The sequence below is a fragment of the Typha latifolia genome, chromosome 7 (genome assembly GCF_019914945.1).
Source record: "Typha latifolia isolate L0001 chromosome 7, TyphaL0001v2, whole genome shotgun sequence".
Taxonomy (NCBI): domain Eukaryota; kingdom Viridiplantae; phylum Streptophyta; class Magnoliopsida; order Poales; family Typhaceae; genus Typha; species Typha latifolia.
In genome coordinates, this window is record NC_133092.1 from 13991544 (window position 1) to 14013215 (window position 21672).

General features: G+C 37.7%; 3 protein-coding genes and 1 long non-coding RNA gene across 4 annotated transcripts; all 4 read left to right on the forward strand.

The window, feature by feature from the left end:
• Positions 1–1004: 1004 nt before the first annotated feature.
• LOC140792431 (transcription factor bHLH110-like) lies at positions 1005–4697 on the forward strand. The gene is made up of 7 exons (XM_073143430.1): positions 1005–1537; positions 1818–2307; positions 2994–3116; positions 3219–3284; positions 3513–3578; positions 3942–4001; positions 4300–4697. Exons 1-7 carry the CDS (start codon positions 1416–1418, stop codon positions 4438–4440), a joined length of 1068 nt encoding a protein of 355 aa, XP_072999531.1. The 5' UTR covers positions 1005–1415; the 3' UTR covers positions 4441–4697.
• A 589-nt stretch (positions 4698–5286) lies between these two features.
• Positions 5287–6312, forward strand: LOC140792671 (uncharacterized). The gene is made up of 2 exons (XR_012109787.1): positions 5287–5562; positions 5726–6312. It is a non-coding gene; the product is annotated as an uncharacterized lncRNA (long non-coding RNA).
• A 2569-nt stretch (positions 6313–8881) lies between these two features.
• On the forward strand, positions 8882–12128 carry LOC140791756 (uncharacterized). Its single transcript, XM_073142402.1, has one exon. The coding sequence runs from the start codon at positions 10954–10956 to the stop codon at positions 11971–11973; it is 1020 nt and encodes a 339-aa protein (XP_072998503.1). The 5' UTR covers positions 8882–10953; the 3' UTR covers positions 11974–12128.
• A 4116-nt stretch (positions 12129–16244) lies between these two features.
• LOC140791690 (protein POOR HOMOLOGOUS SYNAPSIS 1) lies at positions 16245–20713 on the forward strand. The gene is made up of 10 exons (XM_073142303.1): positions 16245–16782; positions 17218–17334; positions 17806–17871; positions 19268–19371; positions 19442–19632; positions 19741–19787; positions 19907–19934; positions 20032–20087; positions 20179–20206; positions 20455–20713. Exons 1-10 carry the CDS (start codon positions 16363–16365, stop codon positions 20511–20513), a joined length of 1116 nt encoding a protein of 371 aa, XP_072998404.1. The 5' UTR covers positions 16245–16362; the 3' UTR covers positions 20514–20713.
• Positions 20714–21672: the final 959 nt, after the last annotated feature.

Consider the following 21672-nt stretch of genomic DNA (forward strand, 5'->3'; position numbering starts at 1 on the left):
TGATATGTTACACTTTTATGTATCCCTGCATGTATTTTATAAAAAGAAAAAGAAAGAGTTATTACTCATCAAGCAAAATTTGATTTTATTAAAGCTTTTGGATTAATAATTCAGTATCATCATTGCATGTCAAGGTCATCTAAATAAAGTATCTTTCAGTTGCCACCTGTCAATATTAGAAGAACAAATTTGTCATTTGAATTGCTCTGAGAATTTTACCACCAATGACCACACTTGTGCAGATCTGTGGTGTTAACAAAGACAGGGTCCATGTCTCCAGGCCTGGCTTTCTAAGAGTTATCTCACTCGATTATAAAATCGAATGTGTCTATAATTGGTAGAACCTAATGAAAGATGAGCAGTTGCTTGATGCATCTTGTTTGCAGAAAGATAAAAGGAATTGGAAGGGAAAGGTGAGGCATTGAGCAAAGGAAAGGGCCATTGCATAAAGAAGTCATGCTTTCTGGAACTTGATGTAGGTTTAGTGCCTATGCTTCTTGATCACTAGTGAGAGGAGAGATGCACAAAAAGGTAAAGGTATGCTTGCCCATACTCTTTCACATTCTCCTAGCCTTCTTTTCCCTGACAAGAAGGGATGTGGGTCTGAGCCTATTATATTAAGGTTTCTTCCTAACTTTCCATACATTAATGTAACTATTCATGTATGTCAGGGATCAAGTCAGGCTCGAGTCCATGTATGGGTTAGGATTCCAGTTGGGCAATCTCCGTTGGTTTTGAGTATTGTTCCTCGCCATAACCCATTTGATCTTGACACCTAGCTAGTTCCAGATACATATAGTTTACAATCGATGATGCCTCTTTTAACTTGATCATGTTTAGCAAGCAAAGATCCACCAGCTATATCATGATAGTAGATTATCATAATTCCTTATAATGGTCAATGATGCTCTAGCGAATGCTTCTCGAGGAAAACTACTGTGCAAGTATTGATGCCACACTTTAGATTCCATGTGATAGGATATAAGATATCTGGCCATATGTTTGTGTGTTCAGAGAGAGAGAGAGAGTAGCATGAGTGGTATCATTACCATCTCTTAGGGGAGGGGGGAGGTGTTGGAAGGAAAGCCTTGGGATCGAAGGCAGAGATTTTAATCATAGCAGAAGAGTTGTAATCATCTCCCTGTAATTGCCAGCAAGTGCAAAGCCTCATTCATTCAAGAGAAAGAAAAAGAGGGGGGGAGGGGAGAGAGAGCAGAGAGAGAGAGAGATCCCTTCCCTAGTTTTACTGACCCTGGATTTTGCTTGGATATGGTAAACAGGAAGGGCAGTAGGAAAAGCTAGAAAGGGGAGAAATTAAAGACTTATGGACATCAAACGTGAGATTCCAAAGCTCATATAGTCCTTTTCTCTTCCTCCTTTTCTTCATCTTGGGACTATCAAGCCTTAAAAGAACCATGATGGGTTCCTCAAACCTTGATAACCAGCACCTAGAAGAGCTCAATGCGTCCTCCTTAGCAGCAGCTCCATCTTTCCATGGTGTAGAAAGCAACCACGAATGGAGCCAACCTCTCATGTTGTAAGTTTGAGCATTGCTATATATGAGTTCTTCTTTCTTTTTTTGTATTCTTCCACTCTGAAATTTTATTTTCGAGTCAGGTATATAGTTAGTTCTCTCTGTCTATTCCTAGGTTTAGAAATTGTCTGTAACTGAGTTTGTTTGTTTTCTTCAGTTGTCATTATATAGACCTTGGGATTTGAAGACTACAATCATGACAAGCTACATATCCATTTAGCATAATGCCAACTTCTAAGCCTCTTAACGTTCCAAATTTTTGTTGCTTAATTGTGTCGCACAGGAACTATGGTGACTTCATTGCCAATGGCAATGAACTCCTCTCAAGCCATGGAGAGTTCAGCCCACTAGTTGTCCAGGACGTAGGGTTTCAGTGGGGTGGCAATGCAGGTAGCTTCATGAACCAAGCTGGCCACCAACTACACTTAGCAAGGATCAAAGATGAGTCGTTACTAGATACCTTTCCAAAGCTCACTGAGGCTGAGAACTACAAAATAGATTCGTTATTCGAACAATCGAATCTGGCTAACTTAGAAGGTGGAACAGGAAATTTCAGCATGGTTGATCTTCCAAGTGCTAATAATATTTCGAGACTTCCATGCTCCTTAGACATGGATCTTCAGGTTTTGGATCGAATGGCTTCGACTAGATTTGGTAGGAGATTCTACCAACCTTCTTCCAATATTGGCATGGCCTTGTTAAGGGGACAGGTACCTTATGATCCTGCCCTTCTTCAAGAAGCTCCTCAAGGACCATCCAGTAACCACCATAAGGTGGGTATAATCATCACTTGCTTCTCTTAAAATGAATAATATACTAATTATAACCTTAACAGCAACTATAGGAAAAGGAAGAGTAATCTGATGAGTGACATACACAATTTCTTAACTACGATCGAGCATGCAGTTATCATGGGATCTCAGATTGATTAAGCCTTTTCTGTTAAAAGGTTCATTAAAAGTGCTGCTGCTAAGCATTTACTATTAGTAATTATGTATGTACAACAACTAGTACCACTAGCACAACTAAGTTATTTATTATACCTTATTTACTAGTTAGCTAGATTTTAATTAGAACTGCATGCATAAATATTGTAGATATATAAAGCTCGAGTTACTCAAAAGGTCGCACCAGATGAATAGATATGATATCGCATGTAACTTATTTCGCTGTTTCACACTATTGGGCCTTTTGATCCATGGAAATGTAGGAACATTAAGTTTTAATCCGATACTTCTCTTCAACTCATTGCCCCCAGATTGGATGTGCTTCATTTTCCCCTTCTTTCAACTTAGACTAATGGAAAATTAAAGTTAGACTAATGAGGCCATAAAGTATATGTCTCTTTTCAGCTTTATGTGTGACATGTACATCATTTTTCACTAAGGAAGATGGATTTAAAAATATATGTCTCCAAGCATAGCTAACCTTTTTTCTTTTGTCTGTTGCTTCTTTGAAGATGCCATCTTTACGATGTGGAGTTAGAGAAGGAAGAGCCAACAACAGTTTGGAACATAAAGCAGCCCAAACAACACCTAGAAAATCTTGGCTTGATTCACGTTCTCCGATCTCTTCTTTCAAGGTATAAGTTTATAACTGTGCCACTAATTTCAGAAACATTCAACCTTGAGATTATCTTATTTTCTTAATTTTTCTTTATATGTTTGGGGATGCCGAAAAATAGGGGAGGAAGGAGAAACTTGGAGATAGGATTGCAGCTCTTCAGCAGTTGGTTGCACCCTTTGGAAAGGTAGACCTCGTGGCTTTCTTATGACTATTAATATCTATCTTGTTTCTTACTACTTCAGTAAGAAACAACACATTATTCTTTCTGAAAGAGGAAGAAATATAAAACAAATTTATCCAAAAAAAAAAGTAGTTCTGTTTAACAGTACTTGTTTGAAAGCAATATATTCTTCTTCCATTTTCCTTCCATTATTACCTTCATAAGATTTTCTTTCTGACTGGTGATGTGCAGACAGATACAGCTTCAGTTTTGATGGAGGCCATTGGATACATTAAGTTTCTTCAAGACCAAGTTGAGGTAACCATTGCTTTTGCAATTGAACGTCAATTAAAAAAGGATTCAATTGTAGCCAAAATACCAATAATTAAAAGCATATCTCTTGGTCAGCAAGCTAGCTATAGTTTATATTTCCTCTTCTTGTAGACATTGTATTTTGTTCTCTCTCTCAATAACTTTTGACGTATACTATGGATACCAAAATAAAACATAAATAACCTTTATTCATAGCAAAACCTATATGTCTAGCTCCTATCATGCATCTTATTATGTGAAACATATACATTGATAGCTATGAACACTAATTATTTAGGAAACTTTGCTAGTGTTATCTTGAATTTCTAAATTTTGATCAATAACCTTGTCTTGATTTCCTCTTTGCAGACACTAAGCGTACCTTACATGAGGTCATCCAAGAACAAGAAACTAAAGACTATAGAAGGGGTATATTATATCGTCTACAACCTTAAGAAACTAATTATTGTGGCATTTAAATTTTACTTTGTTCTTATTCTAAATAATATTTCGAAGTCCCTATTCGTATAGGTTCTGATTTGCGTGAAATATAATATTAGATAAATGATTGGTTATGATGATCGAAATATAACTTCATTTTTGGATTCCAAAGTTAGATCAAAACTAAACCAGGATAAATTATTAAATATCTTCATCAGGAACATTATCTTTTAGCTGATATTACCATGCTTACACTCGTCATTACCTTAGTTTATCTTCAATATAGGTATCAGAGGAGGAAAAGGGCGAAGCGAAGCCAGATCTAAGGAGCAGAGGGCTTTGTTTGGTGCCTTTGTCATGCACATCATACGTGACATGTGAAAATGGAGGAGCTTGGTTGCCGTCTAACTACAGGGGAAGTGCTTGAATTCAGTATGTACGTAGTTAAATGATTAAATAGAAAATGATGTACTCTCTCTTTGGTTTTACTATATTCTCAATCTTCAACAGTCGATCGTAACCTTAGGCTAGCAATCAGAAGATTAAGAAATAAAGGAGACTAGATTTTGACAGAGTGAATTTGATCCTTGTATTTAGTTTTAGTTAGAATGAGTTGCTCCTGTTGTTATGTAAAACCCTTACTTTTATTGGATTGGCTATAACATCACGGTTTATTACTATCAACTATAAATCTCTCTCTCTCACTCTCTCTCTCTCTCTCTTTCTCTCTCTCTCTCTCTCTCTCTCTCTCACACACACACACACACACACAAATATACACATGCATCTTTTTCTATGCATCAATATCTTTCGCATATTAAGGTAAGAGTTTAGTCTTTTAAGATCAATACATCGCAGTGGGATCCTCGTTAATGGGTCCCCGTTAACCTTAAATATATAACTAAAATAAAGTATAATGTCATCACTTATCAGGAGGCAATTTAGACCAAGTCCTCGTTAATTGACCAGCTCCGGTGGAGAGAAGAGAAAAGTATTTCAGCTTAATCTTTCGGGTATCATCGATGCATCCATTAATTCTTTTGTTGAAAATTATTATATATTCTGATTCTGAAAAGACAAAATATTGATTTGACTCAAGAGTGCTGAAACTAATAGAGACCTCGTGCTCATCTATCAACTATTAGTCAGGTCAATCCCGTGGGCTCAAAGGAACTCAAATTACTGGCTCACCTTGGGCACGTGAATAGGAAGCTTTGCTCTGACTGGTTCACATTTCACACTTGACTGAAATGGATTTTTTGGATACAGGAGTTGCTAGCTAACTTCTAGCTATAGTGTGTGTGTGTGTGTGTGTGTGTGTGTGTGTATCCAAAGATGCCTATACAACAAGTTGACTGGCATCTCATACAAGGCACTACTCTAAGTTTGTCTGGCCAGCTTCTCTCTCTCTCTCCCTCTCCCTCTCCCCCCTTAGTAATAGTAGTAGTAGTCGAAGAAGAAGGAATGGACTATAAATTTCATTCAAGGATTCTACCAGCAATCTTTCTCCTCTCACTCCTTTTCGCTCCTTGGGGAACTTTCGTACAAGGTATACAATTTAAAGACGTACGTATGAATCATGAGTTCTACTGTCTCCTTTTTTAAGACTCGAAGAAGATGGTTGTGTGTGTGTGTGTGTGTGTGTATATATATATATATATATCTGGTTTGACTAACTAAGCATGAATATGATGATGTAATTATATAACTAGGTGAAGTTCATGGAGACGACCTTACAGCTTCCTCAACGATGGGCCGAAGGCTTCTTTTCCAGGAGGAGTTTAAACCATCACCAAATCCACCACCACCACCACTTGGAAACCCTTCTCAAAGACCGACGGTCCGTCCTCTCGCGGCGCCCCCACCGCCGCTTTAGTTCCCGCCCGCCATAGTAGAAGTGACTCCAAATGTACTAGCAAAGGTACTGCTAACTATCATATATAAAATTTTACAAATAACTTCTGTGGAATAAGGAAATTAATCAATCATCATGTTGTGGTTTGCTAGAAGATTGTATTTTATTAGGAGAAGCATATATATATATATATATACATGAATACGTACATGTACTACCTCTGAAGCTTAAGAAGAGCATATCAAGATGAACTCACATATTTCTTGTCAAGTTGTAATTTTCTTTGTTTACTTTGTCTACTTCAATGTTTTAAGCCATACCTTGTATCTTTTCCCCTGTGTCAAAGTCCGGTTGGTTTTCCAATTAAAAGAAGAAAGTGAAAAACAAAAATTGGACTTCTGCGAAACAGAAAGAAATAACATTTTGCAAATTGTTCGCTCATCATTTCTTTATGGGTTAAATAGAAGACTTGCATAGGCGTTCGAATGCCGCTATGTTGTGTTTGAATGCTCTCGGAAACAATCATTCTAAGTATTGCAATATCATCTTGACGTTTTGTTCTCCAAAAATATTGTTCGTATGCCTACAGGGCCATTCAAACACCCTATGCTTCTTGATTAGTCTACATAGCCTAATAATCCCATTTAGAGACTAATTTAAGTTCTCAAATGTCTTGTAAAACCTAAGCCCTTAACATATACTTAGACTCAACCACTGGTGGTATCTAAACACCATCTTTAACTTAGAAGACCAATAAAAGTTAAGTTCATCTTTAGCTTCTCTGTGGTGATAATCTTTGTTAATATGTCGTCCGAATTCTAACTTATATGAATCTTTACTAATTTCAAGGCTCCATTATCTAGATATTGTCGTATGAAATGATATTTCACATCACTATGTTTCATTCTTAAATAAAATGTTGAATTTTTTACTAAGTGTATAGCACTTGAACTATCGCTATACAAGTTGCAATCTTCCTACTTAATCTTCAACGAGTCATTTGTGAATACAATGATATGTTCCAAGTCAAATAACTGACCAATGAAAATTAAATTTCTAGTTAGTTTAGCCAAATATCTCACATCCTGTAAATTTAGCTCTAACCCATTAGATGTCTCGACTTGCTCGCTATACATGGTTTCTTTATCACCAAGATATATCTTCTTAAATTTAGGCTGTATTCTCTGTCTTTGGCTTTACTATATTCTCAATCTTCAGCAATCAGAAGATTAAGAAATAGAATAGACTAAATTTTGAGAGAGTGAATCTGATCCTTGTATTTAGTTTTAGTTAGAATGAGTTGCTCCTGTTATTATGTAAAACCCTACTGGATTAGCTATATCATCATGGTTTATTACTATCAACTATAAATCTCTCTCTCTCACACACACACATATACGCATGCATCTTTTTCCATGCATCAATATCTTTTGCCGATTAAGGTGAGAGTTTTTCAGATCAATACATCGCAGTGTGATCCTCGTTAATGGGTCCCTTAAATATAGCTAAAATAAAGTATAATTTTATTACGTATCAGGATCGAGGCAATTAGACCAAGAAGTCCTCGTACGTTAATTGACCAGCTCCATAATATATTGAAGAGAAGAGAAAGATCATCGATCCTAGAAAATATTATACAACTAAATAACGTTATTTCATACCTTTACTGAATCTTATGGGTAGTATTGATGCATCCATTAATTCTTTGTGCAAATTACTATATACTCTGGTTCTTAAAAAAAGAGGTAATTAGACAAAATATTGATTTGACTCAAGTGTCAAAAGTACTCAAACTAATTAATAGAGACGTTGTGCTCATCTATATATCTATCAACAAGTAATTTAAGGTCAAGCCACGGGTCCATGGGAACTCAAATTACTCGCTCACACGTTGAATGGGATGGATCAAATAAAATTAATTAATTAATGCAGTGACCCACGAACACAGTATTGCCTATCAATACATATGGAGCTTATATAATTTCTGTTCGTCTTAATTGCTGACATATATATATATATATATATATATATATATATATATATATATATATATAGCCAACCGCGTAAGAATTAATCCTTGGGAAATTAATGAGTTTGGAAGTTTGGTCAATTATCCCGTGCAATGGAAGTTACTCCGTTGGTTCACGTTTCACACACTCTTGGCTAAAATGAATTGGATGGAATAGTAGCAAGCTTGTGATTTTTAAAGATGGCCTATAAAAATCCACTGCCTTCCCCTTAATTCCTTCATACAAGCTAAGTACTCTTAAGTTTGTCTAGCCACCTTCTCTTCTTTCTTCTTCCCTCTCTCATAGAAGAAGAAGAAGAAGAAGAAGAAGAAATGGAGTCTAAGTTTCATTCAAGGATTCTACTAGCAATCTTTCTCATCTCAGTACTCCTTATTGCTCCTTGTTTGGGAACTTCCGTACGAGGTATATAATGACCTATTTCATCAGTTTCTCTCTCTCTATAACTAAATTAAGAGTGAGCTCTCCTTGATTAATTTTATTTATTTGTAGTTGTTCATGCATGGTTGTGTCTGTTTTTAACTTATTAACCATGAACGTCATGTGATCATATAATTAGGTCAAGTTCATGGAGAACCAACTCCGTCAATGATCGGCCGGAGGCTTCTTTTGCCGGAGACCTTTAGAACATCATCGCATTCACCACCTCGTCCTATGGCAAACCGTGGTAAAAACAATATTGTGTTTTCACCCCCTCCACCTAACAAGTGAATGAAAATTGCAAGTACTTAGCAACGTATAGCTCATCGTCATATATAATATTTTTACAAATAAGGTTTGAGGAATAAGGATATCAAGTTGTCTTTTGTCATAAGATAATATTTTCTAAGGAAAAGCATATAGAGAGAGGCTGAACAAGAGCATATCAAGATGATCTCGCATATGTCTCATCAAAATTTGTAATGTAATTTTCTATGTTTCCTTTCTCTACTAAAAGAATTTTTGCGAAAAAGAAAGCAAGGGTGAATATAAAAGATATACATGAAAAATCTTCGGAAATCGCAAAGGCCACAATAGATTCATTATGCAATACTCGAGAAGGTATATATGTTAACTTAAATCACCTCATCTCCTCTTGAGGCAATTATGTCTCATGCATCCTGCTTATTTGATAACCTCCTAATTCAACTGGGAAATAAAAGGCTTTTATAACCAAAAGTTTCACTTGCTCTTTGAGACTCATAAGTCACATAAGATATCTTATCGACAACTCTCTCATGACCTATTTGATTTATTTTTATTTTTATAATTAAGTCGTATTTTAGCTGAAACAGGCAAAATGTACTTTTCTTTCTTAGATTTAGTATAATTTAATTCCAACTGCATACACTGAAATTTCAAAGCTATAGTGATTTAGAATACTTTCAAAATCCACGCAAGATTGGCCTATTATTATTCCCGGATCCAGCCAGAAGCTTTCAGATCGACATTTATTTCCTAGCTAGCAGCTAGTAGCAAGTTGATTTTGCTTCCAACCGTTACTGCCAACGGATATACCGTGATTCTCCCACAATTAGATCTGCTTGCAAAGCAGAGGAAAAGAATTAGGCCTTTAATTCTTGGCACAACCTATTTTGATTCTCTTTTCTCTGAGTTCAAATTGGAAGTTGTTATGTTTTTTTTATGAGTTTGCAGGTCGTCCTGGTTAGATATCAACAATGAACCTTTTACATGGAAACCTTAGCTTTCCCAGTTACGACACAACAGTAGCCTCTCTCAATCTACCTTAACCACTGTAATCTATCAAAAATACTTAATTTTCTTTCTATTGGAAACTTTAGTTTACATTATAATGTAGCATAGTACGTGCGTGGGGGGGTCCTCCTCCCAAGAGGAAACAAGCAAAAGGCAGAGCACTAAGACATAGTGGGAGCCGTTATAGTCAATTAGTCATGGGAGCGACGCACTTAGTATGTAGCATCGATAACAACATGTCGACATCCATGGCTGCTTTTGGCTACTTACTAACTTGGAACTTTTTATTTTCTTTCGTACAAAATGAGAAGCATGGAGAGATCAATCATAAGGAACTCACCAAATTGTTACACCATATAAGGGAATCAAATCAAAGGTACACTGGCCAATTTGTACACTTCTGTTAATTAACTTGTTACATGAGAGTTCTTCACCTACTTTGCTCTCTCCACTCGCCTTATGAAGACGGACTCCAAATCTGGCACGTTAAAGAACTCAATTCCCTCGACGTTGCACCTCAGAGAAGGCTTCGGCTTCTTTGGAGCAGGCGGGCAGAGTGATCTCTCCGGTATTATTGACTCTTTTCTTCGCGGCGTCAGATTTTCTTCTTCTTCTTCTTCTTCTTCTTCTTCCTCGGCGCAGAGTTGGGATGGTGTGGTCTTTATAGGCTGCAAAATAGTAGTTGTTAATGGCGTTCCGTCAATGACCCACGTGGTACCTTGTTCAGCTACTTGATTCTCTTGGACACCCATAGGGACGGAAAGGCTAACTGCTGAGAAATTGAACCTTTTTTTTTTTCCTTTTTTAAGCTAACAAGAAGAAGAAGAGAGTTTGAGAAGGATGAAGTAATGAATGGGGAGGGAGAAGGGAGAAGGGAGAGAGAGAGAGAGAGAGAGGAAGGAATGGGTGGGAGAGAAAGCTAGGCTTTTCCCTCGCTTTCTCCTTTTTAAGACGAAAGTTAATTATGGGTAATTGAAGAGAAAGAGGGAGAAGTGGGAGAGTGGTTGAGAGAGAAAAGGGGAGGGGAATTTGTTATGAACATGCGAGGGAACTCTTGTGAATGCGAAACCACACAGTAGTAAAGTAGGGTCTTTTGAGTTTTGAGGGGCTTAAGCTATAATTAGAGAATGATTATTGAGTCATAAATCTATCTCAATAAACCTTTTGTTCTATCAGCAATATTGCAAAAACAAACAGTAGAACAAAATAAGATCAGTTACTGGTGGAAGAGGACAAAAACCAAACAGGTGGTGGGCAAATGAGCACGACTAATCCCATCGTAAATGTGTGAGCTATTCCTCCTCATCTGCAATTCTACAACAGAGTGAGTAGAGACTAGAGAGAGCCGCAACTGTTGTAGGAAATGAACACCCTCCTCTCCCAGTCCTACCGCACTCGCCCGTCATTTTTCCCAAAACCATTCCAGACCACTCTCCCACCTCTCTACCACACTCCTCGAATCCTCCACCTTCCTCTCCAAACCCCACCTTGCTTTCTGCTCCAATCCACCAAAACCCAACACACCAATCCCTACACAGACCAAAACCAACCACCACTCGACGAAGAAGAGGAAGACGACGACGATGGGATCGCTTCCGAGGACGTCAAGATTTTAGCCAAATTCAAGTCCAGATACAATTACATCCGTGTGCTTGAAGTCTCCCGCCGCGCCGACCACGCCCTCGCTGGGTCCCGCCTCCTCCTCCTCGACTCCCCCGGTAACATCCACAGCATCTCCTTCCTCTTCAAATCGCTCACCTCCACCTACTTCGACGTCTTCGCCACCTTCCCCCCGATACTTCCCCCCGGACCCGTCGCAATTCTTGGCTTTGGCGCCGGCTCAGCCGCAAGGCTAATCCTCCACCTCTACCCGGATGCGGAAATCCACGGATGGGAGCTCGACCCATCGGTGATCTCGGTCGCGAGAGAGTATTTTGGTCTTTCCAAGCTCGAGAAACAAAACCCAGATAAGCTTTTAATCCACATTGGCGATGCTCTCCAAGCCGAGTCGAGAGACGGTTTCTCTGGTATCTTGGTCGATCTGTTCGCGAAGGGGAGTGTCATTCCCGAGCTCCAGGAGAAGACGACATGGGAGGAGCTGAAGAGGAGGTTAAGGAAGGGGGGTCGGATAATGGTGAACTGCGGAGGGAGCTGCGTGGAAGCGGAAGACCCGAGGAGAGATGGAGATTTGGTGATGGAGGAGACGGTGAAGGCGATGAGAGAAGTTTTTGCCGACCAGGTGTTTGTGTTAAATCTCGGGCAGAGGAAGGAGGATAGTTGTGTTGCTTTGACTGGGCCTCTTCCCGATTTGGACGCTTGGAAGCAGAGTTTGCCTTCGGCGCTGAGATGTTATGTTGATAAGTGGAAACGTTACTCGTTATAATTAATCGCAGTTACAATAGTTTGGTCTGGTAGTCATTTTCTTTTTCTTATACTTTTTTCGATCTACGTATGTAAGTCAATTTGCTGCTATCTGGATGGCAATTTTTTTATGTATGTATGTATGTACGTATGAAAATTGAGCATCATTATCATGCATCTAGATCTTCCTGAGCCAAAGATTATATACCAATGATACCAGTCGAGGATGTCAGATAATGTATATGTTCTCTGAATACTCGCATAGCTAAGCCATCCACATATTTGGGCCGAGATAGAGAGAGCTCTGAAAGTGGGCATTGTTCATCAGTTTGTAGTTGATGAATTGTATCTGTTTTAACTTTTTCAACTAAACATGAATATTGTCGTGTGATCATATTTCAAGGGCAAGTTCATGCCGATCGAACTGACTTCATTTTAATATAGAGCTAGCTATTGTTTATCTGCTTGCATGCATGATGTCTTGTAATTCTATCTCTACCATATATTTGATGTATTTGGTTCCACCTCTCTCTATAACTCTACCAAAGGTTGTGTGTTATGAACTAGCAAAACTTGATTATCTCCAAACTAGTGGAGCTTCGCTAGCTCTGCTAATCTGAGAAATAACAGAGCCCAAGAAGAGAACGAGACAGCAGTTTCTACAGTCCAAAAACAGGGCTTGGCTTCAGGATAATAAATCAACCACACCGTCGTCTATCAACTGTCAGCTATAATTAAGAATTACTGTATGAAACAAGATCACTGTGATCGATCTCACAATTAATAATTGTGAATATATTTAACAAACAAAGTACTAGCTAGCTATGAAGCAGGACAGGCTGCAATTATCCTACTCATTGCATGAGCCAATTGGAGGTCTCATTAAACTAAGTGGCTCGTTGTTCCACTACCAAGAATCAATGGACAGATACCTAATAAAAGAACCCACCTTCTTTTCAGAAGAAGCTCATACCTTTTTAAATACCATGGGCCAGCTGAAACCTGAAACATCCCCAAGAAGTTGCCTATTTAAATTCTTCTGCATTACTCAAACATGTAGACAAGACAATAGACAGACACTTCTCAAGGCCATGGGTTCTTCTCCCACAAAGTTCATGATGCTTATCCTCACCATCTTCCTTCTTCTCGCAGGCTATTTCACCACCAATTACGTGCAAAGAGTTGGCAAATGCATAGGATGTGAGAAGCATGGGATGTTCTCCGGTAACCGGCGCTCTCTTGGGAACCGGAAATCGGTGGCTCATCCAGCGCCGTCCGGGCACCAAACCTTCAGTTCGATCACTAATGAACCTCCGCTAGTAGCCACAAAGCCGACTGAATCAGCAGATTATTCTTCTCCTTCTCGTCCTCCTCCTCCTCCTCCTCCTCCTCCTCCTCCTCCTCTTCCTTCTCCTTCTCCTTCTCGTCCTCCTCTTCCTTCTCCTTCTCCTTCTCCTTCTCGTCCTCCTTCTCCTTCTCCTTCTCGTCCTCCTCCTCCTCCTCCTTCTCGTCCTCCTCTTCCTTCTCCTTCTCCTTCTCGTCGTCCTCCTCCTCCTCCTCCTCCTCGTCCTCCTCTCCCTTCTCCTTCTCCTTCTCCTTCTCGGTCACCTACATCTTGAAAGGCACTACTTACTGTTTACTTGATCCAAAGTGTACTCTAATGAGTGAAAACAAGAAGCTAGCTAGCTTTAGCTACTATGTTTTGTACACAATGTGCTGAATTTAATTTCCTGAGTCAATAAAAATGAACTCCATTCTACTCGCTGTGCTACGTTTCATATCTCCTCCCTTCTGCTTCATCTGCATCCCCAACTATTAGGAATTTCGTGCATTCTGGGTACCTTGCAGTTCATGAATTCGTAGGGAATCACAAGCTGGCAAACGTTAACAGATGTCTTCATCCTTGGTCGATATGTAGGAAGTTCATGCCGAACTGACTTCTTTGATGAATGGCCGACGGTTTCTTTTGCAGACTAGACGACCATTAACTACCACCAAGTCAACCTTCACCGCAGGCGTTAAATATATTTTTTTTGAGGAAGGATGGTGCATGGAATATATATATATATATATATATATATATATATGGAAATCAAAGTTAACTATTGTTTGTTATATGATTTTGTATTTTTCCACGAAAGCGTATTCTTCACGAAAGTCATACCTTCTTGAGACTTTTATGTTATCACATATCAACCTGAGTATTTGAGAACCATTATTTCTTTTCTTTCAAAACTAAAAAACTTGCAGATGACTTGTAATATAGATAAGAAAGTGTTATCATCAACTATTCGTCACGAATATAGTGAGACAAATCATGATATTGTGGATCAAATTGCCACTTTGGCTTGTGGTCCGGCTCATGCATGCATGGCGAAAGAAAATTTCATTTGTCACTGTAAACAACTATATTTGTTCTTAAATAATTGAATTTCTTTACCAGCAATATATATATATATATATATATATATATATATGCTATTTATGTACCTATCATTTATATATATTTATTTACTAGTGACATTAAATTGCTATTAAAAATATTATCTATTAGGCAATGAAAAAAATTATTCTATGATTATATTAGAATTTATTATTTTTCTATAGCCATTTTGTAAAAGTTAATACAATTAAACATTACAGTAATATATTTCCATATGCTCATAAGATATTTACATCCAAAATAAAAGCATCTCACACAATATGTCATACCTCCAAAATATAATTTATATTATAAATATTCAAAAATTCATATAGTGTATTAAGTTTAAATATCTAAATTATATACAGAAAAAAAGAAGATAACATAATATACTAAAAGTATTTTGTTTTTTTTTTTAATTTGGTAATACGTTTTAAAAGTTATGCATAATTACATAGTGTAAATTATAATAGTAAAAAAAAAAAGATTTGTGTTGTACTAACAATATCTTCCACCTCTTATATGCATTGCTTACTTTGGGCATTCTTACAATTTCTCCAACTATAGTATATGACTGAGCAAATAAGGTTATTTATATTAAAACCTCTGAACTACTTCACTAAGTAATCTCTTTCACTCTTTTTGACGGTGTTAATGAAAACATTAAATGATAATTTTATCTTTTAATTATTCTCTCTTTCTTTTAAAATAAAGAAAAAAATGATTAGCACAACATTTAAAATTGAGAGTAAAAATAATAATCAAACATTAACCATTAAAAACGTATCAGAAGTTTCCTTCCTTACGTGGCATTAATGGGCCAACTACCAAAACTCTTTATGCTTTTAATACAAAACAACAAAAATCTATCGGAGAGCGAAATTTTGCGGGATCACCTCAACTCATCTCATCTCTCCATATACTTACATTCCACACACACACACACACACACACACACACACACACACACACACACACCAGGGCTCCTTTAAGCCCACTACTTTCCTAACCCTTATTTTAATAATAAAAGTAATAATCACCGTGAGGGGATCACAAGGCATCGAGGAATTTATGAATTAAAAAATTGGGCCGTAGCAAAAGGACCATGGGAAGGGAACTTTGAGCTAGTTTTGGCTCCGAAAACTTTTAAAGAATTATTGTATCTGAATTTAGATTTGAGTTTACTTGAATTATATTCATCATTTTTAAAGTAGACTTATTTATTTTAGTTAAATATATTCACAATTAGTACTAGCTAGCTATGAAGCAGGACAGGCTGCAATTATCCTACTCATTGCATGAGCCAATTGGAGGTCTCGTTAAACTAAGTGGCTCGTTGTTCCACTACCAAGAATCGATGGACAGATACCTAATAAAAGAACCCACCTTCTTTTCGGAAGAAGCTCATACCTTTTTAAATAACATGGGCCAGCTGAAACCTGAAACATCCCCAAGAAGTTGCCTATTTAAATTCTTCTGCATTACTCAAACATGTAGACAAGACAATAGACAGACACACGTCTCAAGGCCATGGGTTCTTGTCCCACAAAAAAGTTCATGATGCTTATCCTCACCATCTTCCTTCTTCTCGCAGGCCAAAGAGTTGGCAATGAGAAGCATGGGATGTTCTCCGGTAACCGGCGCTCACTTGGGAACCGGAAATCGGTGGCTTATCCTTCTCCTTCTCCTTCCTACATCTTGAGAGGCACTACTGTTTACTTGATCCAAAGTGTACTCTAATGAGTGAAAACAAGAAGCTAGCTAGCTTTAGCTACTATGTTTTGTACACAATGTGCTGAATTTAATTTCCTGAGTCAATAAAATTATCTCCATTCTACTCGCTGTGCTACGTTTACTATTTCCTCCCTTTTGCATACCCAACTACAGGAATTTCCTGCATTCTGGGTGCCTCGCAGTTCATGAATTCGCACACAAGCAAAAAATTAACAGATGTCTTCATCCTTGGTAGATAGGAAGACAATTTCTTAAATGGCTCCTTGTACCAGATCCTACAAGTCTGCCCATCCTCTTACTATAAATAGCCTCCATCCGTACCAGTCCTTTGCTCTTGCGATGGTATTGCTAGTCTCGTCTCTTCATTTCCCAAAGAGAGACGACGATTACGATATAGGCATGGACAGAGGAATGGATCTGATTCCGAAATCACCTATCTCGACGACGGTGATGAGGGAGGAATGGGAGGTGGAGTTCTCGCGCTTCTTCAACTTCCCGAAGTGGAGCTCCTCGTCTTCCTCCTCCATCCCGGCGGGGCTCCGGCCGCTTCCGAGCGGGAAACGCCGATCGAAAGGCACGTGGCTGACGTCCTCCTCCGCCACCGTCCTCCGCCTCCTCAAGTTCACTCCCGCCTCTGTCCCCATCCTATCCGTCTCCGTCGACAAGGATGTCTACGTCCGTCCCCCTCTACCTTTTTCCCCGCGAAATCTTTAGGACCAGATTTGTTTGAAAACCTAGGACTTATTTAGTTCCTGTGATTGAAGAAAAACTTGATGGATTCTATCATTCTAGTTCGGGCATGTTCTTGGTTCTGCTCTCATTTCCGGCCGCATTTTTGTTGTTTGGTAGTTTCTGGTTGGATTTTTTTTTATTTGTTTTGGGTTTACGTGAGCAGAGGTTTAGGCTTTCTTCATTTTTCTTTGAGCATCGGTGATTTTAGGGTTTGGATTATTCAGAAGCAATTTTATGGATTTCAATATGTGTTTCAGCATAAGATACTGGAACGATTGAAGATATTTTAATTTGCTTAGTGATTCATATAGGGGTTTTGCCTACAAGTTCACCAATGTTTGGCATTCATTGACTTGTGGTATTGGTGTTTCTCACCAGGAAGAACACTTTGTCTCCAATCTCCACTTTTCATGGCCTCAAGTTGCGTGCGTCACTCAGAGTCCCATTAGAGGGAGTAGAGTGGTCTTCTTTAGTTACAGGGATAGCTCGAGCCAGGTAAAGGCGTTACTGTATCATTATTACAATGTCGCGGTTAATGCTGGTCCATGTTGAACCTGAAATGTAATGATTAATCTAACCAGAGAAAAGCTGTGAATTGTTATATATGCTTGTAGAGATCATTTGGCATTTTCCTGATTAGAGGTTTGCTTTATTTCATATATACTGGTGTCTCAGTTTGCTCAGTTATATTCAACTAAAATTTAAATTAAGCATGGGAAATTTTTTGTCCTTGAACAGCTATTGGTTAAGTCTTCTCTTGTTGGTAAGCATGACCAACTTCTTAATAGCGTGCGTCCTACCTTTTGTTCTTGCTTCATTTTCCTGATGATAAGCATGTAAAAGTAATAAGATCGTTATTCTTTTATTTATTGCAAAATATCCTTTCTTCGGACATGTAGTCATCCGCTTTGGATGATTTTGCATCTCCTGCTTCTTAATTGTAACATATGTTTCATCTTTGCACAGATTCAAAAATTTTCTGTGCGGTTCCCCTCATCCCGCAATGCGGAAACATTCTTAAATTGCGTGAAGGTGCATCCTCCCCTATTTCTTCCTCCTTATCTTTCCCTTTCAAATTTTATCCTAAATTTAGTCTTGTTATTTCTTGTTCTTCCACTAATTTCAGTCCATATTTATTCCTGCTGTTGGAAATCTTTACAAAGCATGGATTTTGTGAGGAACATGCATTTCAATCATTGAATCGGAAGTGGATATGTTGAGTGAGTTATAAGCGACAAGTATTTGTCTAAAGCTAGCCTTACGTAAGGAGGACTTTCCTGCATTCTAGGTTATACTTTATATCCAGAGTAAGAATAAATAACTATGTAAAGGGTGTTTTGTTTAAATTCTTGGTCCATTACTGCATGCCATTTTTCCCAGGCAAGATGCCCGATGTTATTACCCTTTGGTAGTTTGGAGTCAGTGTACTTTCTGTGATAATTGTAATCTGTGTTTTCTTGATTATGATGAATTGAAAATGAATACTCATGCCAGAAATGCAACTACATTAACTTTTTTTCTTTGTTCAGTTTGGTCTTATTGTCTCAAAAGAATGTTTTCTGCAGAATTATAGTAAACAAATTCAAGGCCTTGCAACATGAGTTGAACTGGCCAGTGTCTTAGATTAAATTGAAACATCAGAATTCATCAGGTTCAGATTCATGCTTATTGCAATTTGTGATGTACCAATGGAATATTTCGCCAGTCATTCAGAACTAGGCTGGAGCTTAAATGAAAAGTATTTAGCTTTTTCGCTGTTCTAAAAATGCAGTACACACACCAACATTTACTTTTGCTATCTCTTTGCAAAACCTGCATAAATTTTGAGGTGCATTCCTAGAACAATTCGTTTGCATAGTTGCACATTACTATTCCTATAGTCAAGTTTCCATATATGATCAAGCATATGATAGGTAGATCTAAGCAGGTTAGGCATGGAATACAGTTAGCTATCTCTATAAACAATTGATGTATGTACCATATCAATATACTTTTGAGCTGCAATATCTATGGAAAAGTAAAAACTTCAGTGAATTATTTAATCCATATTTCTTTCTATTTATCCTGTTTTTGTACTGCATCTTCCTGCAGGATAAATTGCAATTATTATGGGTGTATGCAAACTAGACTAAATTATTGTGGTATAGTATGTGAGCTACGGGATAAATTGGCCTCTGCAAACTGCTAGTGCTCTTCAGAGCATTGTACTCTTTACTACATTTCATCCAGTATAGTGCTGAACTGTTTTCGATGCACTTCTTTAACATTTAGCTAATCTGACATTCTGTAATATTAAAATTGATTGTATGTATATAGTTTTCGAATATGCAATTCTTATGATGGTGATATATAAGAGAAACACGCATCCCCCTCACTCTTATATGTAATATTTGTTAAATATATAATAAACATCTCTTGTCTGCTGAAGGAATGCTCAAGGGACACAATGGACATCGTACCTCCTGGAAGTGATTTTGTGTGTGAGGATTCCTCACTGTCTGAGTATATTGCTTCAAATTGTGATCATTACAGGTGAGTGTGTAACATTGTACTTTGATGCAGCATAGGTTGTTGAAAATAAAGAGACTGCTGTTGTATATAGGTTAGATAAGGAATCCAGCTTGAAAGAGCCAGTTGAAGTTTGTGCTGCAGAAATTCCACAACTGAGTTACAAGGAGCAAAATGAATGCTCCTATCAGCCTGTCCTTGCAAACAATATTAAAAACATTTTCTCAGGCTTTCCTCCTAGTTTCACTGAGCTTCTGAACAATTGCTCATCTGATAACGAGAAGGGTTTGTTCATAATTTCTCCTGGTCTAAGTTTTATAAGTCACCATTACTTGTGTGCTTAAACTTCACATGAGTAACTAATTTTTTTGTCTAAATTTGATCGGCACATAGAGCAACCAAATCTGAAGGGTGAGACTGATCTTGCTTTTCAGCAAAGGGTAATTTCACTTTTTCATTCTAATTGCTCCTATAGCATAGTTTTATGGATCGTGTGGCCTTTTCCATGTAACTGGTGCTTGTAGATGTGTTTTAATTTTACCTGAAAACTTTGTTGCAGGAATACATGATGGATTCTTCCTGTCATGGTATCACATTCAATATGTTGGGCATGCAAAAGTCTCTTATTAAACACTTCCATGTCATTTTCCTATCTGTACTGCTTAACCTTTACTGGAACTGCAGATGCTGACAAAGTAACAAGCATGATGGAGGAAAGTGATCTTAAGGCTCAAATAGCAGTATGTTTTCAACTGTTCTCTCTTGGTTAGCTCTTTATATACTAAGTCCTTGCATACTAATGAGTTTACCTCTTGCTTTTCTGGGCTAAAGAAGTATATGACAGATGCTTCCTTTCATGGTATGTTTTCCCCCTTTTGGTCGCATCTCTTAGATGCTTAATTCTTTTCAAATGCAATTCTTTTGTTGTGTTAACTTGGATTGCTTGATGAATAATCTAACTTGCTCATACTCACCTTAGAGATCAGTATAAACCATGTTCTGTTTTTAAATCAACATTTGCCGTAGTCACAGAAAATTTGAATCCTTTTATACCTGACAAATTTGTACATCACTTTGTTTTTCCCCCTTTGCTTTTTAATTTTACAGATATGCTGTTCAAATTAGAGAAAGTTATCGATGAACTGGGCGGTGATTTGGCACTTTAAATAGCTTGACTCTTTCATAATTGATGCTCTGTGTTTGGCCATTTTAATCTCTTCGATCTTAGTAATTCTGCAGTTACTGGTCCTTGTGAAAATTGTTTTTGGTTTTGTAAAGCCAGAATGCTAGAAATTGAGAAGATGCCAGTTTGTACATGTTGACACACACACGAACCTCAAGATATTAAAGAAAGCAAAATTTTATCTTTGAGCTTCTCATTTAAGTATATGCTCCTTGAAGGTGAAGTTGCATATATGTATGATTCTTATATATTTGCATATTTGCCCCTCGGAAAGAGTAGAAAGAGGAACGCTATGCCTTATCGTACTGCATTTAGACACAAAAAGATAACCAGGTTCCCTAGAACAATCCTTGTCTTTGTATTCAGACATCTGGCCCTTTCTTTTGTATTGGGCGAGTCAATTGGGCTTATTTGGGCTGACGGTTGAACCTATTTAGCTACTGTAAACCTTTCGACTAACAGAGAGAAGGTGGAATCTGCAAAGCTTGCCGCAGATGCTCAAGAATTTAAAAGGAATTTAAAATTAGTTGTTGTTGAGAAACTGATGAATGCCAAGCTTATAATAGGTAAAAAGAGACTGCTGATATAGCCCTAGATGAACTGTTTATGTAGGATTTCAGCCTTTGAAAAATAAGGCTGTCCCTAGTGGAACTTTTGTTACTAGACATCCCAAGATAAAGGGCAACAACTCTTTCTTAACTTTAGTTTCTAATCAAAAAAAAAAAAAAAAAAAAAAAAAAAAAAAACTTTAAAAACTTTAGTTTGTTGAACTCTTCATAAAGTGGTATAAGTAGAAGGCTTACATTCTCCCAATGGGAGGCTTGGGAGTTGCAGATGATTTATTAAGCAAAGGAAAGAAGGAACATTTTCCTTTTAGTATTAACCTATATATGCACCCTTCTTTTTGGAAAGAGAAACCTACCAATCTAAACCATCTTGGCCTAGTTCTTGTCAAATCTAAGGTAGATGCCACTTTCCGTAAGGGAGCCCCATATAGACCTACATGATCTACTAATTAATAAATGCCCTGCTAACCCCTTCAATAAAAGGACCCCCTACAGAGCCCAAAGCATCTGAATAGAGCCTCTTCCAGCCCTACAAACCTCTTATGTCAAAGCATGCATGCACTATTTATTAGATTT

What these genes read in the sequence shown, in the direction of transcription:
- LOC140791690 (XM_073142303.1), top strand. Translation starts at nt 16,363, where the DNA reads ATGGCTCCTTGTACCAGATCCTACAAGTCTGCCCATCCTCTTACTATA. An exon ending in CATTCTTAAATTGCGTGAAG is followed by an intron (nt 17,872 to 19,267) that starts GTGCATCCTCCC and finishes TGTCTGCTGAAG; the next exon opens with GAATGCTCAAGGGACACAAT. An exon ending in CTCATCTGATAACGAGAAGG is followed by an intron (nt 19,633 to 19,740) that starts GTTTGTTCATAA and finishes ATCGGCACATAG; the next exon opens with AGCAACCAAATCTGAAGGGT.
- LOC140792431 (XM_073143430.1), top strand. Translation starts at nt 1,416, where the DNA reads ATGATGGGTTCCTCAAACCTTGATAACCAGCACCTAGAAGAGCTCAAT. An exon ending in CTCCGATCTCTTCTTTCAAG is followed by an intron (nt 3,117 to 3,218) that starts GTATAAGTTTAT and finishes GCCGAAAAATAG; the next exon opens with GGGAGGAAGGAGAAACTTGG. An exon ending in AACTAAAGACTATAGAAGGG is followed by an intron (nt 4,002 to 4,299) that starts GTATATTATATC and finishes TCTTCAATATAG; the next exon opens with GTATCAGAGGAGGAAAAGGG.
- LOC140791756 (XM_073142402.1), top strand. Translation starts at nt 10,954, where the DNA reads ATGAACACCCTCCTCTCCCAGTCCTACCGCACTCGCCCGTCATTTTTC.